The 18,550-nt window shown below is 35.5% G+C and overlaps 4 protein-coding genes and 1 long non-coding RNA gene across 5 annotated transcripts; 1 reads left to right on the top strand and 4 right to left on the bottom strand.

The window, feature by feature from the left end:
* Window positions 1-3,093: 3,093 nt before the first annotated feature.
* LOC105968709 (uncharacterized) lies at window positions 3,094-6,591 on the bottom strand. Its single transcript, XM_012993358.2, has 13 exons — window positions 6,195-6,591; window positions 5,620-5,794; window positions 5,423-5,506; window positions 5,103-5,344; window positions 4,771-5,014; window positions 4,605-4,684; window positions 4,448-4,532; window positions 4,148-4,279; window positions 3,955-4,068; window positions 3,833-3,877; window positions 3,632-3,713; window positions 3,508-3,558; window positions 3,094-3,406 (listed from the first exon to the last, which is right to left on the bottom strand). Exons 1-13 carry the CDS (start codon window positions 6,374-6,376, stop codon window positions 3,315-3,317), a joined length of 1,608 nt encoding a protein of 535 aa, XP_012848812.1. The 5' UTR covers window positions 6,377-6,591; the 3' UTR covers window positions 3,094-3,314.
* Window positions 6,592-7,612: 1,021 nt separating this feature from the next.
* On the bottom strand, window positions 7,613-9,453 carry LOC105968708 (protein ALP1-like). Its single transcript, XM_012993355.2, has one exon. The coding sequence runs from the start codon at window positions 9,423-9,425 to the stop codon at window positions 7,722-7,724; it is 1,704 nt and encodes a 567-aa protein (XP_012848809.1). The 5' UTR covers window positions 9,426-9,453; the 3' UTR covers window positions 7,613-7,721.
* An 822-nt stretch (window positions 9,454-10,275) lies between these two features.
* On the top strand, window positions 10,276-12,134 carry LOC105968711 (Lactoylglutathione lyase / glyoxalase I family protein). The gene is made up of 5 exons (XM_012993360.2): window positions 10,276-10,448; window positions 11,131-11,311; window positions 11,389-11,472; window positions 11,565-11,768; window positions 11,871-12,134. The coding sequence occupies exons 1-5, from the start codon at window positions 10,404-10,406 to the stop codon at window positions 11,960-11,962; spliced, it is 606 nt and encodes a 201-aa protein (XP_012848814.1). The 5' UTR covers window positions 10,276-10,403; the 3' UTR covers window positions 11,963-12,134.
* Window positions 12,135-12,280: 146 nt separating this feature from the next.
* Window positions 12,281-14,327, bottom strand: NMT1 (myristoyl-CoA:protein N-myristoyltransferase). The gene is made up of 2 exons (XM_012993359.2): window positions 14,141-14,327; window positions 12,281-13,802 (listed from the first exon to the last, which is right to left on the bottom strand). Exon 2 carries the CDS (start codon window positions 13,791-13,793, stop codon window positions 12,471-12,473), a length of 1,323 nt encoding a protein of 440 aa, XP_012848813.2. The 5' UTR covers window positions 13,794-13,802; window positions 14,141-14,327; the 3' UTR covers window positions 12,281-12,470.
* Window positions 14,328-15,271: 944 nt separating this feature from the next.
* Window positions 15,272-18,178, bottom strand: LOC148767360 (uncharacterized). Its single transcript, XR_016034105.1, has 2 exons — window positions 18,115-18,178; window positions 15,272-15,493 (listed from the first exon to the last, which is right to left on the bottom strand). It is a non-coding gene; the product is annotated as an uncharacterized LOC148767360 (long non-coding RNA).
* Between the last annotated feature and the right edge of the window lie 372 nt (window positions 18,179-18,550).

Raw genomic sequence — 18,550 nt, forward strand, 5'->3', positions numbered from 1 at the left:
GGAACTGTAGAGACCAGCGACGTGAGCGTCGAACTGCTCCTCTGGGATGCGGGTGCTCATAAGCCGGCGGCGAGTAGAAGCGACGCCATTACTTCTGAGCGTAGAAACGGCGGCGCGTAGAAGCGACGCCATTTACTTGTAAAAAATATACTATTAATTCACTTCTGCCCTAGATTATATATATATATATATATATATATATATATATATATATATATATATATATATATATGGCCTATTTGACAAACACCCTTTGTGAATTTCCACTTCAATATAAATCTATTTTATTAATTCATATTTGACATAAACCCATTTGACTCAAATTATCTTAAATGCCCTTATCATACTCTCTCTCCAAATAACTCTTAAAAATTGTCACGTTATTACAATTGTTTTTTTTTCCACAAAAATTATGATTTTTTTAATTTCAATTTTAAAACAAAATATTAATTTTATTTTATTTCAGTTTTTTTTTTCACCGAATTTTAAATAATATGGTTTTCAAGCCCAATGTTATTTTTTATTTTTTATTTTTTATTTTCAATTTGTATTTTATTTTTTTCCACCCGGGTTACAAAAATTAAAATCCACTATATAGTCATCGAAAACCACTATAAATTTATCGAAAACCACTATAAAATTACCTTGAAATTTACTATAAAATTAACAAAAATTAAAATCCACTATATATTCATCGAAAACCACTACAAATTTATCGAAAACCATATTAAATTACCGTGAAATTTACTATAAAATTAATGTAATTCAGTTTAATCTTAACATAATTCACAACAAACTTATCGAAATCCACTAAAAACATATGTAATTCAGTTTAATATTAACATAATTCACAACAAACTTATCGAAATCCACTAAAAACATACGTAATCCACTACTGACACAGCTCAATAAATAAAACAAACAAACAAAAAAACGTAAATTCACTATTCGTAATCCACTATTTGAAACGTAAACCACTACTATTTCCAAGAAAAAAGTGCAAGAACAATTACGAAAAATTAACATAATCCACTTTCATAATAACATAATCAACAACAAACTTATCGAAATCCAATAAAAACATACGTAATCCACTACTAACACAACTTAAAAAAACATAAATTCACTATTCGAAAATCCACTATTTGAAACATAAGCCATTACTATATCCAGGAAAAAGTGCAAGATCAGTACACCACCACCAATAAGGCCGGCGAGGGTCACCGTATAAATCTGAACAAGAAAAAATATTAATTAACAAATGAAAAAAAACTTCCAAAAGCAAAACTTTTTAGTAACTGAAATTCTTGTAAATCAAGTATAATTTTCTCAAAAATAAAATAAAAATATTATATCAAAGATTAATTAGTAATTATCCCTTTTAAATTTTAATTAGCCATTAAGAAAAACGTCGCCCTCCCTCTACCAGATAAAAAGAGACCCAAAAAATATTATAAAAAAAAATCCGAAAAAGAAAGAAACAAAGAGAATTTCTTGCTGCAACAATTGTTTGAAAAACGGTAGAATTAGAAACAAGAATCAAAGAAAAAGCTATTATAAAAATATTAATTTATAAAAATTAATAGCATTTTTCACAATATTGTTATCAAATAGGGATTGTCCCCCACAAATCCTAAATTCATTGAAAGATGATTGAAACAAAAAAAAATTACTTTTTTCTACCACCGCATAGATATCGCTCGGCGACAATGAAGAGAGAAGAAATAGGGATGGGGGCTGGGGCGGCACAGGGTGGGGATGGGGCGGCGACGGGTGAAGGATGGGGCGGCGACGGGGGAGAGAAGAAACTGGCAAGAGAAAAAAGAAATATATTTTTATTTATGTTCAAGGAACGAGATTTATGGGTGTGATTGAGAACGTGATATTAAAGGAGCTTCAATTTTCAGTACAGGAATTCAGTTAAGGGGGGCTTCAATTTTCGGGGGTTCGGGGGCAGCGCCCCCGAGATTTTTTTAGGATTTTTTTGAAAATAGGAAAAGAAGAAACGAGAAAAAAAAAAAAAAAAAACAAATTTTAGAGTTTTTTTTGTATTAATTTGGATTTTGGGTGGGCTAATTAATAAAATTTGGGACTTTTTTGTATTAATTTAAATTTTAGGTAAGCTAATTAATAAAATATGGGTCTTCTTTTGCATTAAATGAAATTTTGGGTGGGCTAGTAAATAAAATTTGGGTGGGCTAAATAGAAATATGGTATAATATAGGGGGTAAAATAATAAAATGAGAGTGGGCTTGAGTCCACCCTTGCCCAAGGATGGACTCGCCCCTGTATATATATATATATATATATATATATATATATATATATATATATATATATATATATATATATATATTTGGAAAAGGTTAATTAATAGTTAAATTACTATATTGTAGTACGGATTTGTACAGAGCCTCCACGCGAGTCAGGTACTGTTGATATGACCAGCTGTTACACTTGGACTAGCCGCAGAAGCGGCGCGTAAGAGTCAACTTCAGTTTGGCGGCGACGAAGCTGGAGAGAACCTTGTTTTTTAAGGTGCATAGCGAATAGCGAAGACACTATTACTTTTAGACTCTGCTAGGGTTTAAGCTGAATGACGTGAGAATAGAGAAGAAGCAACAGCGCGAGTGTTGCCAACATTTGAATTCTAAATTACAATCACCTCTGAAGTATGGTCAAATAACGAAAATTCCCTTCTGTTTGGTTAGTTACAACCACCCCTTAACTATAAATCTTCTTAAATGTCTACTCTTGCGGTTTTAAATTTAGTGGAATCTTCCAAATTATATGGAATATTCTCAAGTTTGTACCCGTCTTATCCCATTCGAGCTCCACTTTTTGAAGCAAGATAATCATAAAATGTGTTTTTTGACTTGTATATATATATTAAATTGTAGTGCATCAGAAACCGTATTTTTGCACAAAACGAGTATAAACTAGAACATATTCCACGAAATCTAGATAATTATGTTGAATTTGACACCATAAGGGTGGAGATCTAAGAAAAATACATAGTTGAGAAGTAGATGTAATTATTCAAACAAAAAGAGTTTTTTCGTAAATTGATCATACCTCTCGAGGTGGTTGTAATTTACTCTAGATATAAATTACGATTTATTAATTATAAGGGGGCAAAAGCAGTAGCCAGGCTACTGAGTCCTGACTGAGTTCATCTATGGATATATATCTACATAGGGACCAAAAATAAACTGCAACTAAAAGCATATGACTAACAAACAAACATCACCCTGGAATTAAATTGCTCTATACTATAATTACAATAATATTAGATTGCAATAATATATAGGTCATCAGTGAGAAAACGTATCGACCGATGAAGTACGTTTTAGGAGTTCCACTTCAACGGTGGCGTTATTTGAGGAATAATCGACCGCAGAATCACCTGCAAACGGATATTAATTACAAATTAGATATATTTGCGTTTGTATTCAAATCTAGTCCGGAAAAGTATGTAATGACCAATGAGTGAAAAGTTAAACTAACTCCGGGAGGAATCTGTTGATAGACGCTCGGGTGATGTGCTATTTGCCTTGTCTGCATAAAACGGAAGTTGCGTAGAAATTTCAAGGGAGTTATTGTACAACAATGTGTGCAAGCAACTAATTACCTGAAGACTTAGTTAACCCTTTCACGGGCTCGAACAATCTGTATGTGTAGCCAACAAAACTCAAATCGTTTGGATTTCGCAACTGCAAGAAATATTCGGGCATTGGTATTTCATGACATGCAAGACATGCAGAATTAAAAAAAAAAAAAAAAAAAAGCGCAAAAATCTCGTTATTTAAACTGATGATATGAAACAACGAACCTTCCGCCAGGCCCCGGAACTAGATTTTGCTGGCGGGGGATCCACCTAGGATATAGATGGAATACATCAGAAAGCTAATAATTTAGGCATATATTAAAAATCTAGACTACAGAGAGTTCTACCTCATCGTATTTTATAAAATTCTGAGTGTCGAGTTCACCATTGACCTCCGGTTTGTACGCTGCTTCCATTTCGTAAAGTTTGTCCCACTTTACATCTTTGAACCACGGATGACTCTGACGATAATGTTGATGGAATGTGAGTAATAAGATTGTTTCATTAATTATGAAACTGCGATCGATGAGAAATGAAAACCTTTATTTCGTCGGCCCCACGAGAACCTATTCTATTATCAACATCACGAAGCAACTTGCGGATCAGGTCTTTTGCTTCTGGAGTTACCCTTGCTTCCATTGGAAACTTTAGGTGGTTTCTCCAGTGCACAATCTGTTGAAATTATCGATCAGATTATCCACACGACGAAAATAAATTTATTTTATCGTGCACTTGGGATTGATTCTCTTTGATAGAATTCATTTGAAACAAAAGAAATGTCTGGATATAACACACCGGAAAAACAAGGTCAAGAATCACGAGAAACTGTTTGACGGTTACCTTTCTGCATGTTGTTATTGGATCATCAGAGTAGAACGGGGGATAGCCAAAAAGCATCTCGTACAAAATGGCACCAAGTGACCACCTGCAACAAAGCTCCTCATAAAAACAAAAGATATAAATAAACCGAACCAATACTCTGTGTGAAGAAACTAACCAGTCACACTCAATCCCATATCCTTTCTTAAGTAATACTTCGGGCGCAATATAATCAGGCGTGCCAACCGTCGAAAATGCCTGTGATGAGAAAAAAAAAGTATTTTTTTCCAGAAAACCATAAGAATATATTTAAGTATGTCCTAATCAAAACGAGCTTCTTTTACCTGTGTTCTTCGGTTCTTTTGCCAATGCTGAAGTTGTTCACGAGGACTCTTCCAAAGGCTTCCATCGCCTTTATCGGGAAAGCATCCGTTTCCATCGACCAATCCTCTCTGATTCTCTCCATTGGTTGGTTCATTCCCATTTGCAGGATACAAATTCGAACAATCTAGAGGCTTACAAAGACCGAAATCGGACAGCCTCATGTGACCATTCTTGTCCAAAAGAAGGTTGTCGGGTTTAATATCCCTGCATTTATATATATATATATATATAAGTAACTAAGTTTTCTACAAAAATCGTTCGACTGTATTTGATTTGTTGTTGAATTGCTGACCTGTGGACGTAGTTGTGCCGGTGAATAGATTCTATCGACAGAACAGTTTGCGCGATGTAAAATCTTGCGACGGTTTCGGTTAAGGTTTCCTCTCTCATCAGCAAAGTCATCAAATCACCACCAGGTAGATATTCCATAACCAGGTACAAGTAATCCGCATCTTGAAACGAACAATAAAGTTTCACTATGTATTCGCTCGCAACTTCAGCTAACAAATTCCTTTCGGCTTTTACGTGTTCAACCTATAGCATATATATAGATACACTTAGCAAATGTTTGACGGATATAAAAGATGTATCTATACATTGATTTGATCTGACCTGCCCCTTTTGAAGCATTTCCGACTTCTTCAACTTCTTCATTGCGTATATATTGCCAGTTACTTTCTCCCGGCACAATCGAACCTATAACAAAACGACACAACACGTTGTTACTAAAACAACGGAATCTAATTATCACATGTTATAAACATGGGAGTTTCAACTTTAATTAAAAGAATTATAAAAGCAATCGAAACCTCTCCAAACGCTCCTCTGCCTATTATGGTTAAGAGCTCGAAATCGTCGACGGAAATCTTGTTACGCTTCAGCCGCATGTACTCTGTCTCTTTGCGCTCCAAATCCTTGAGAAAATTCATCTGCTCTTCTTCTGATACACCCGAATTAGCTAGCATTTTTTCGAGCAGTTGGCGCCTGTGATTCGCATTTATAGTGCATTATGTTGTCAGTGCAGATTCTGTGATTTAATTAGGAAACATATCTTTAACTACTAATTAACAGGTAATCACAATTCAGCTCAGCAGAAAACAGAGAATCTTCGACATGATTAAATAAAACTATTTATCAGAACTCAAATTCCTATAAATAAATTAAAATTCAGATAGATACACCTGCAATCATAAAAACAACACGAAAATCAAATCATGCGATCTAAATCGAAAAAATCGTAAGAAAAATAAATCATGAAATTTAACATATAATTTCGAAAGTATTGATGAAGAAATTGAACGCACATGCACGATGAATGATCAATAAATGCCCCAATTGCATGCTCCTACATATATACATACATATGTATACATATATATGATACCTTTGTCGGCGTTCCTGCATTCGTTTCATATGGGTTTTGTAATGGTTCTCGATGTATTTTTTGGCGGCAGCGGCGCGTTCGAGGGTCAAGCTGGAGCCCATATCCTCCTCCTCCACCACCAATTGTTCATCGATATCCTCCTCCTCCTCAACCACCGCCAAAACCCGCCTCTCCTCCGCCATATTAATTAGTGCGTGAAAATGTGGGATGCCGGAGAAGGCGAGAACCGGTGGGGTGGGTGCGTCGGAAAAGGATCAGAAAATGTAGATGCAAAATTTCGCACCCTTGCGTTTATTACTCAGCTTGTAACCAAAAATATGTCTATCGATATATATATATATACACACATATATGTAGGTGTGTTTGTGTGTGTGAAGTGCCACGTCGGAGTAACCATAAAAAAGCGTGACGACGGCAGATAGTGGAAGGGATAAAAACGTGAGTCCTATATTTTATCCATTTTCTCAGTATTTATTTACTGTCTTTTGTTTTTAAAGTGTTGTTTTATCAAAAAAATAATTAATAACAATTATTATAATAATAATAATATTAATTGTCTTTTGAAGTGAAAAAAGTCAAAAAAACTACGAAGATTAATTTTGTTAATTAATACTCTCTCCGACTCATTCTATTTGTGGTTTTAGAGAATTTTTATTTGTTTTAGAGCAACTCCATTGGTAAAGTATCAAAATCGATCATCAAATATTAATTTGATACTCGTTTTATTATTTTGATACTCATTTACTCCAATCGCAAGCATTAAATGAATCATCTAATTTTAAATACAAGCATAAATATATTTAATATTGACACGTGTCAATTTTTAATTGGTTTGTTGGGTAGTTAATGTTTTGATACCTCTTTATCTAGGATGCAGTTTTTGCATCTCCGGAAGTTGAATATCAAAATAACTACCAATTTAATTTCCCCATTGGAGATGAAAATTTATGTTTTGGATCATCAAAATAGAAGTTATTCCATTTAATTCCCTATTTAATTCCTCCAGTGGAGTTGCTCTTAGATTAGTGGTCACTTTATTTATTACTTCAATAAAGCAGTGTATTTTTCTCAATTTTGTCCTTGCTATTCTTAAGAGAATTAATAAGTGAAACACTTAACGAGAGGGGGTTTTTGGTCATTTTATTATGATTTTTTTGTAGAATCCAGCACGTTTATTAATTTTTGTAATGCGTATGCTCAAAACGACAAATAAAACGGAAAGGACGAAGTAACTTTTTTTTTTCGTTTAACATCGAGCAATGGTGTGCATTTAGCATAAACATCACTAAGAAAACAAAAATGGTTGTTTCTTTATTACATTACATCTATTCTTTTCTTTTCTTTTCTTTTACATATATAATATATATATATATATATATATATATATATATATATATATATATATATATATATATATATATATATATATATATATATATATATATATAACATTACATCATCTATTAACTTCCTACTCTTCTAACATAAATAACTGTATACCAAGCAATGAAAGAATAAGATCACTAATCAATGTGAGAAATTAGTGCCTGCAAAACTATGATGCAACAACATATGCGCAATCCGATCTCTACCGTTCACCGTACCGCTCGAAGCCACACCACCACTGTCAACGGCCGCCACATCATCATCGAAAAGCTCGAACCTCAACTCATCGCCCAACCCTTCATTCCTCATCTCGCACACGTTATTCAACACACAACAAGCTCCAATAACCACCGGCAAATCCTCGAGCTTCATCTCGGTCCTCTTCTGCAAGCACCGCCACCTGGCCTTCAACCTCATAAACGAATCCCTCGCCACCCTCTGCACATCCTCGATCCTCTCGTTAAACGCGTGCTGCGTCCACGTCAGATTTTGGTGCGAGTATGGAACCAAAACCCAGTCGGACAAACAATACCCCTTATTCCCCACAATCCAAGAACCACCACTCAAATCGCTCTTTTGGAAAAGAGCCGATTTTTCGAGAACTTGTTGGTCGGTCATCGAACCTGGCCATCCGATGCAAATGTCGGTGAAGACGCCGGTGGGGTCCACCACCCCTTGAAGGGTTATTGAATAAGAAGTCTTTTGATTCCTCTCGGTGTGTTTCTTGTTGAAGTACGCGGATGAGTTGGATTTCGGTGCTATGATCGGAATGTGGGTGGTGTACATTGATCCGCAGATATTTGGGATGCCGGAGAAAGATTCGAATTTGTTTTTTATTTCGGTTAATTTGTTTTCGTCTGGCCATTGTAGGAGCTTAGGCATTAGCACGGTTTTTATTGCGGTGCAGACCTCGAGGACTAGTTTGTGGCAGGTGGAAATTCCGAGGCCGAAACGCTTGGCCACCTCCCGGAGGGCTTCTCCGGTAGAGAGCCGCCATATGCAGGCGGCGACACGCTGAGGAACGGGGATTGCTAGACGAAGCATAGTGTCCTTTTTGGTGACGGCAGATTCGAGCTCGTGGCAGATTGTGTCGAAGGTGGCTCTGCTCATTCGGAAGGCCCTTTTGAACTCCTCGTCGGGGAAATCGGGGCTGTTGACCTGCTCCCACCACGCATTTGGCCGGTTTTTCACCCACAGTCGGCGGTGGACGCCGCCGCTCGCGGCGGCGGATGAATCGTCTGGGGGATGGGAGCGCGCCCTCTTGGTGTTCGATGAATTGCCTGAATGAACGAAGTAGGTATCGGCCTCGTGCATTGCTCGATTGCTTTCGATGTAGTTTCCGGCGGCTGAGATTGAAAGATGTGGTGGCGAAGGAACATTCTGGGCGGGGTTTTCTTCCGGCGGGTTGTCGGAAGCCAGCAAATTGGTCAGGAATTCTTGAAGCGACGGGTCATTATCGGAATCGTCGAACCAGGTGTCGGTTCTGGGCCGCTTCTTGGATGTGGGCGAGAAAGAAGAAGTGAACGAGTCATCTGGAAATGGGGAAGACGAGATACCCATTGAATTGAATTCAACGCAGTAAGATGTGAAAGGGTTTGAAGAGACGACAATTAAAGAAGTCTGAACGACAGTGTGAACACCATGACCGAGTTCGTTCCAGATGCATATATATAAATATATATGTGTGTGTGTATACATAGTCGGGGTTGGGTGAAGACTGACTGAAGCGGGACGCGTGAGAGTTGAGACACGGTGAGGAGGAAGATGCTGGCGGACAGCTGCCAGCGGGGGTGGGGGTTTGGACGGTGGCGATTTCTGTTTCGATTTCGGACGAGGAAACCCCATTGAATAAGCTTCTTTTTTTTTTTACTTTACGCGGTTGGGTTTCTTGTAAGGGCATTTTGGGAAATGAGGGAAAGAGTGAGGAAACTCGGTTCATATGGGGCGTGGTGAGGAAGGGTATATATGTAAATGACTAAGGGATCGTTTATTTTAGGCCTGAAATAATGTCAAATTACAGGAAAAACACCTCATGTTTGCGTAATCACAAGCACTCCTCAACTATGTATTATCTTACGAGAAATTCCTCAAGTTAGATAGATTCAGGGGCATTCATTCGCTAAAATTGTGAAGAAATTGCGGTACCCCAAAATTTTATACGGTTGAGCGTATGATTCAATAAATAACCGAATTACCAAAATTATGTTAGAAATATTGATTTTTTATATTTTCTTAAAATTTAATTTTAGTTTAAATCTAATATTACATATATATATATATATATATATATATATATATATATATATATATATATATATATATATATATATATATATATATAATAAAATAAAATTGAATACTACACCGAATTAACGGTTTGGTAATCGGCATGTACGAATTTTTATTCGGTTCAATTCAATCGATTTATCGACCAGATGAACACCCCTATATAAATTTGACATCATATTGATAAACGTGTAAAAGAATATATATTAAGGGTTGGTTATAATTATACAAACAAAAAGAATTTTTTTCGTAATTATAATTACCTCATAACTTGTATTTTAATTGCCCCCGACACCGTGGCACGGAAAGAAAAAAATATTTTTTTCTTCTTATTTTATTCGGAGGTACATAAAGGAACCTTTATATGACATATTCCCCCGAATAGTTTCACATATTTGCATATTAACCCCCAAAACGATGAATGAGTGGTGCTCTGCCACCGAATATCCTCAGCCGTGAAATAATTACTTATTAAATATAATAAATAAATAAAATCCTCACCAATTCTTTGAGCAGTTGAACGATCAATCTCCATTAATGGCTTCTCTACTGAGCCCACCTCTTAATTTACCCATTAACAAGGTAACAAAAACTAATTCTCTGAACAAATTCCTGTTTACTTGCATATATCTGCGCATATACGTATTGATTCTAGGGTTTTGTATGTCTTTTTAGCTTTACAATTGAATCCTTGATTTATTATTGTTTGCTGCGGAAATGAACTGTTTTATTTTTAATTTTGTTTAACAGTAGCTCAAGATTTTAATTTTTTTTAATTAAACTCCTCTGATCACTGTTTTTTTTTTAATTTTTTTTTTTCAATTTGTTGTAATCAGACGATTTATTAAGGACCGGTTGAAGTAGCTTGGGGATTTTAATATGTTGATTTTATATTAAATCAAATTAAAATAATATATAAATTCTTGAAATCTGTAGAAACCAAATAAAGACGAAGAGGATTCGTGTTTATTGTCGAATATAATCTAGTAGAAATGAAGTAGTATATTATTACACTACCATTTCCGTACATTGTATGACGATTTTGTTTCGTACTTCGATTTGGTGTGCATCTTTTACAATTCTAAATCGATTCGATCAATCTTATCAATCCCATTGACATTCCCAAACAGGCCTAAATATGCAGGAATAGCTGCCTAGGTGGATATCGATAGTCTGGAGTGTTTATGTACCGTTTATGTTTGTTCCGGATTTTTTTGGTTAGATTTATCTGTAACTGGAGGCTTATTCGACCTTTGTTTCGTAGGTTAGTCATGGAAATATAAGAGCTCTTGCCGTAAAACCACCGTCAAAGATGGATTATACGCTTTCGAGAAAAAATAGTAAGCAAAGAGCGCAATTTTCGGCAATAAAAAACAAAGCATCTTTGGAGGCAGATGTGCTCGTTAAGGATTCTGTCAACGTTGAAACAGCTGAAAACAATGACGGTAATCATTTCTTAATTCACTCCTTTTTTTAATTACCCAAATTTAAAGAAAAATAATTGATTGTGTTTTTTTTACAGATTTTGGAGTTGTTGGGGTTCACCATGTTGGAATCTTGTGCGAGAATCTCGAAAGATCGTTAGACTTTTACCAGAATGTTCTTGGTAAATCTTTCTTTCTGCTTCAATGATTATAATTTTTTATCTTTTTTTTCTCTTTAAATAAGAAAACTTGAATTCGTGTCTGAAAAGAATAGGTTTAACAATAAACGAGGCACGTCCACACGATAAGCTACCGTATAGAGGTGCTTGGTTATGGGTGGGTGCCGAAATGATACATTTGATGGAACTTCCAAATCCCGATCCATTGACCGGACGACCAGAACATGGGGGTCGAGATCGACATGCTTGCATTGCTATTCGACATGTGTCTAAATTAAAAGACATCCTCGACAAAGCTGGTAATTACTTTGTCTGAAAATCTATCATCTAATTCATCGTACTCGTTACTAATTCTTTTCTTGGGCTTCTATTATTGCATTTACTATGTTATTATTATTCAGGCATTCCTTATACACTTAGTCGCTCGGGGAGGCCAGCGATTTTCACACGTGATCCAGACGCCAATGCACTTGAATTTACGCAGGTGGATTGATGCAGTGTAAGGAATACAAACATACTTAGACCTGTAAAGATGTGTATCGAGATCTTGTATCGGATATTTCGATTTGGATCGTTGAATTCGCATTGCATGTCGATAGTCAATGTGAATTTGAATTGCATATCAATAATCAATGAACGTGTTTACGATTATATGTAAGAGAAAATGTAAATGTCATACTATTTTCTATCTATACAACAAAAATTACTCTGGTTCAAATACAACAATAACAAAAATATTGCAGGAAAAAAATGTCATCATAATCCAAGTATATCGAAATTCGATAAAAAAAAAACAAAAAAAAACCTCAAATAAGCCACCAACCGCAGCATTCAAGCACCCGCGATTCATTGCATAAGTCAATATGAACGAAATTCAACCAAAAAATAGTTCAACAGCCAACATGAAAGAGAACAAGAAAAAGAAAGCCCTGCTGTTTGTCCAATCATCAATTCCAAACAGAAAGAAAAAAAAAAGAAAAAAAAAAAGATCACGCACAAAGTTATAGCATCACGAGTCCAAGTTCCGACGGCTTCAAAGACTCTCTCAGCCGATAGTTATAGAGATAATAATACAACTGACCATCGCCCCTTCCAAATTTGAGCTCCTTCAGAAACGGCTCGTTCTCCATAACATCGAGCGCATTAAAAACATCGAATTCCTTTTGCTTTGCAATAACAAGAGCATCCTGAGTCAGCTGAAGCAGTGGAGTCTTGGTCGAGACGTGATAGAAAGTATAAGCCGCTTTCAAAGTCGAGTAATTCGGATTGTTGAGTATAGACGAAGGCAGCGTATAGAAGCTGAAGAAATCCGTCACTTCACGAGTCTCCGAATTCTCCACCACGAAACTGTCGACCACATTCTCCTGAGGGAGAAGCCAGTGCGCCACCTCAGCATCGTCGAAAGTGGGGGCCACAACAAACCTGCTCAGATAGCCCCTCAACAGAATAGTAACCTTCGGAACATCTCGGATTTCCATTTTTCGAAATCCGGGAGTCGCGGTTGAATTTGGTAATTTATAGAGTTTAATCGCACGGCTCATAGTCATTCTATCTCCGAGCCTAGAAAAACCGACATCGATTAGCTTTTTAGGGTTTAATGTCCTGTGCCAGTACTGGCAAGTGGTGAGTGGGGTGGGGAGAAGAATGCCAGCTGTATATGCCGCCTGCCAAATATTCTCCAAATGGATTCTTCTCGTTACTTCCTTAATCATTACAGGGGCGAGTCTTTTCGATCGTAGTTTTTTGTGCACGCAGAGAAAGTTGACCTCTGCCATTTGAACTACTTCGTCTCGCACCCTCATTTTCACAGGGATAGCGGTGATGAAAGCTACGAGTTTCTTTGAGGACTTTACACGAACACCTATGTGCCAATTCTTGAAATACCCCGGGGGGCGGAGACCCCACCTGAGAAACTCCTTCGAGTAGTTGAATCGGAACAAGTTGTCGTCATCCTCGACGTAATTGTTGGTCAGCAGAACGTAGACTTCGTTGCAGATCTCGTCCGAGTCCATATCGCACACGGTCCATTCGTACAGAGTGGGGAGATTGTAGGGCTCCTGCTTGACTTCAGATAATGGAGTTGGCTGCTCGATGGGGCCCTCGGGGAAACTCGAGTCGCCGAGATCTTTGAATTGGCCGACGGGCTGAGTCTCCCAAAACTTGTGCTCCTGGTGGTTTTGTAAACTCGAGCCTTGAAACTTCTGGACAATGTTTTCTATGGTGTTTTGAAATCGGCTTACGTCGGAATCCTGATCTGGGTTCGGGTTCGGGTTCGGGTTCGGGTTCTCTTTGCTGGATCCGGATGGAGAATCCTTCTCGGCCATTTCGAAGAACTGCAATAAATCCTCAAATCAATATTTTCAAAAAAGATAGTATATGATTGGTCGCTTCTATATTAAATTTGAACTCTTGAATTGGAAAACTATGCAGAAAAATAAACAGCAGACGCAGATAATGAAGGCTAAAATAAAACTGTAAGAACTCTTCTACATTGTTTAAACTCATTAATCAGGAAATTATGCAGAAAAATACGCAGCAGAAGCAGATAAAAACTGAAGTGAACGGCTGAAATTCACACAATTATTTACTCGTGATTATAAGAAAACATGTCTGATATTAAAATCAAACTAAATTAATGATTAATTCTAAGGAAAACGTAACAGTAACTTACAATTTCTGGCGATGAGATCGCTTGCACTGGTATTTCTAGGGCTCGAGGAGGAAAGTAAACACTAAACTGGAGTTGAAATTAGGAATTTTGCGATGTGATGAAGGGTTCTCCTTTTTTTCTTTTTCTTTTTTTGCATTTGAGGGTTCGCACTATGGTAAATATCTTTTATGACCCCAACTTACTTGAGAAGTTTGCATCCGAAATACATATAATTTATACATTGTTATAAATTATTTATATTATAATCCAACTTTTGAAATTAAAAAAAAATGAATTGGCGTTTACTAATTTTTATAATAAAGATTAATTGTATTATAGATATTATTTATTTTAGCAACAAAATAAAATTAAAAATTAAAAAACTCGCGAACCGGCTCTTGAGCTCATGAACATGTAATCGAAGTTTTTGTCGAAACAACCCATTATCCTCACGAGTCGTGTTTTTTTCGAAACAACCCATTATCCTCACGAGTCGTTTCGACTCATTGACAGCCATCGAGCACACTGTTATTTCAACTGCAGTTAGAATAATTTTGTTGCAATTTAATTACTAAGTTCATTATTGAAATTAAGAGTACATTTCAATATTTTATATCTGGGCCAAAGTGGTTTGGGTCGGCCCACTACTCTGAATATCATTTCTTAATGGGCCCTTACTTTATACATACATCAACAAAAAGTCAACGGTACTCCACTTAACAAATAGTTTTTATATTTGAATAATCCTAATACTTTTGGATTATTTATAGGCAGCGACTATATGCAATCACAAAAATTACTTAGAGTGAGGCGAAGGATCTCTTTGTACCGGTTTATCGGAATAATCATTGAACTACCGGAAGCAAAGGATCTCTTTGTAAATATTGAAACATTGGAGTGAGGCGAAAATGCAATTTTCAAAAATATCTTCTTTTGAGTACTGAAAACTTTGCACTTTCAAGAAAAACTTTTCTTATGTTACTTTAGCCGAATAAAGATTTCGTTTGGAAAAAAGTTTCGAGGGGAGGTTTTTTTTTTTTTTTTTGTTCGAGTGCTACAGTATCACTATCGGTTTTCGGTTCGAGGAGAAATCAGAGTTTAAAAAGGTTATTTTGGTGAATAATTCAGAAATCACTAACGGAGGCATGAAAATAGCAAATTACGAAACTTACTATATTATAGTAGGGATTAAGTACGATTCATAACGAAAATGAGTTCAAAAGGTACGAAAAGAAAATGTTACATTTTTTATATTACATCACCAAAAGAAACCCAAAATATGGCATCGTTCATAGGTCCTCGTACGTCTTCCAAAAATTCCGGGCAAGACCTCGATCCACTACTCGATCCATCCCGGTTGAGGATTACTACTACCTGCAATTAAAAGAAATCTATATGAGCTATAAAGCTCAGTAAGAAATCCGATCAAATATCGAACTTTGAAAATACGTTATACATAATATATAATATTATATATCCATTCTTACCCACGTTTCGTACAACAACACCAGATATTCGATAACATTACGTGACTCACGAAAACACATCATTTAACACAAATTCACGTAATCATGCAAAATGACTAAAATGCCCTTTTTGTGAAAACCATGAAAAACACATTTTTCGTTTATCGGATCCGTGAAAGATTAATTTCTGTACCTGGATAATAAACCTGTTACGAGCCCGTTTTCACTAAGTGGAATCAAACCACTACACACATCATCCTAGTTGGATACCGGCCCACTATATCCGAGGTGTTTATTACCCGATATTCCATTAATCTTTCAAATAAAAATCATTTAATGCAACTTTTCGAAATAATGCTATAACCCACACATGACATCACAAATATCAATCAAGTGCCTCAAAAGCACACAAACCTTACAATTTACCACATATTTGTAAATTGGGCAAAAATCCCAAATTCACACATATAAACACACAACCACACACGGCACACTCACCATGCACAATCAGCACACACATATTCACACATTTTTCAGCACACACACGCAGTGGCGAATCCAGAATTTTTGTCAAGGGTGTTCGAAATTAAAAATATTTAAAAAAATATATAATGGTTGAGTAAAATTTACGGGGGTTCAGGGGCAGCGCCCCCGATTTTTTTTTTTAATACTATATACATGAAACAATAAAAATATGTAATAACTTCAAATTGAAAAAGATTATTTGCAAATTTTGGGATAATTTAGGAAATATTTAAACAGAAAATTGATGAAAATATTAAAGGAGCAGGAAATAAATTAAAGTTGTAAAGCAAAACAAGTATTTTATTAACGGATTTTGATTTTTTGAAATAAAAAAATACCCACATAGTTGGAAATTTAGAAAATAGCTAAGTGAAGAATTTTGGAATAATTAAGAAAATGTTTAGAGAGAAAAATTTGCGAAAATGATGAAGGAGGGATAAAAAAAATTAAAGTTGCAAAGAGCAAAATATATATTTCATTAGAAAATTTTTAAAATGTAAAAAACAACTGAAATATTTATATGTAATAGGATAAAAGTCAATTTCGAAAGTCGAACTCTAGTTAATACATATATAAAAAGGCATAGGCAGGATAGTTAAAAATTAATCTGATTAATACAATTAAAAAGGCATAGGGAGGGCAGCGCAGGGTGTCGAACTCGGCACCTCTACAAAATGGGGGAAGCACTCCACCAGTTCAACTACAGCATCACGTTTACCATTTTTACATTTACAGTTATATAATATCTAAATATATAGGAAATATTTTTTTTTTTAAATCAAGGGTGTGCAGCTGCACACCCTTGCACCATACTAGATACGCCACTGCACACACATGCAGCCAACACATTAAACTTCACTATTTAACATCAAACCATGCTTAAACACAAATACCCCTTTCTCACATCTCATTTAATGAACTTATTACAACTTCGATGTAATAATCCATTTCAATAACCTCTCACAGCCATTAAACCACATCCAGCAGCAATTAAAAAGTAAAAAAATACCAAAACTCATCACTCATAAGTCATAACCATTAAATCAAAACATAAACATTAAGGCACAAAACATATATAAATGACATGCAAATTGTCCTAATTTTTGAAATAATAGCAAACCAATTTCAAAAATTCCCAAATTAAATCCTAGAACTCCTAACTGATCCAAATTTCAGATTCTGAAATTATTTTAAACTTTTACAAAGTTTCGAATTTTCTTGAAATTAAAAACTAGGAAAATCCCTTTTTCAATTTAAAAATCCAAAACTCTAATATAACTTTAATTGATTTAAAAACTTGGTAAATAAAACTTTTTCTTATTTAGTACTAGCTGGAAAACAGATCCAAACTTTAAAAATGAGAGAATTTTCGGAAATTGCAGTTTTGACCCAAAAGTTTCAAAATTTATACATGCAACCACACTAGAAGTTCAATTTCCACTTTTTCATGAAAACCCCTAACAAATCGGAAATTTCACTTTACTAGATGCAGAAAATGAAGTTGAAAAGTTACTTTATGCAGAAATTTCGGAAATTACACATTTTACCCCAAAATCTCTAGATCTACACATGCAAGCCTACTAGAATTTCAAAATTCAATTTTTCTTACAAAATCTCCTTAAATCCGACATTTTTGTTCAATAAATGCTAGAAAACAGTTTTGAAAACACTTTTAGGACTGAATTTACCAAAATTACAGATTTGACCCAAAACTTTCGAAGATCTACACATGCAACCACATAAAATTCAAAAATTCATTTTTCTTGAAACCCCTTTTTGAAATCCGAAAATTTTAATGCTTTTGGCCAATAAAAGTTGTATCTACCCACTATCAACATAGATGATGCATGCAAGAACAAGAAATTAACAAGAAACACTCATTTTTCATTTTTTTCCAAAAAACCCTAAATTTTCGAAATCATTCCCAATCTTTTAAAATTTTATGAAAACCTTTTCAATACTATTGATGCCCTTTAATTGCAGCAAGAAATCAAAATTTCTTACCTTAAAATTGAAGAAAGAAAATAACCGAAGGAAGAGAGGCTTTCAAGCACCGAAGTCCAACTACCTTGATTGTGAATGAAATGGTGTGAGCTTCAAGGAGGGAGGAGTTGTGATCTCCCGAAAGAAGGCAAGTGGTCTTGATGGTGTTCTTGGAGTAGTCTAAGGCAAGTGTTAAATAAGGAACTCTCATTTTATTTTGGGAATTTCTTTGTAAATATGAGGTGAGGTAGTGGAGAGAGGAGAGGCCGATGGTGGTGGTGATTTGCTTCGGTGGAGAGAAATGGAGAAGAGAAGCAATAGGTGTATGTGGAAGAAGAAGGAGAAATGAGAGTGTCTTTTGGGTTACTTTGAGTGTGGGATTATACAAATGATTAGGGCGTGCCAAGTGTAAAGACATGCACACTTATTCACTAATTATTTTATTTAAAATAAACAC

The sequence above is a fragment of the Erythranthe guttata genome, chromosome 10 (assembly GCF_056151865.1).
Source record: "Erythranthe guttata isolate IM_541 chromosome 10, IM_541, whole genome shotgun sequence".
Taxonomy (NCBI): domain Eukaryota; kingdom Viridiplantae; phylum Streptophyta; class Magnoliopsida; order Lamiales; family Phrymaceae; genus Erythranthe; species Erythranthe guttata.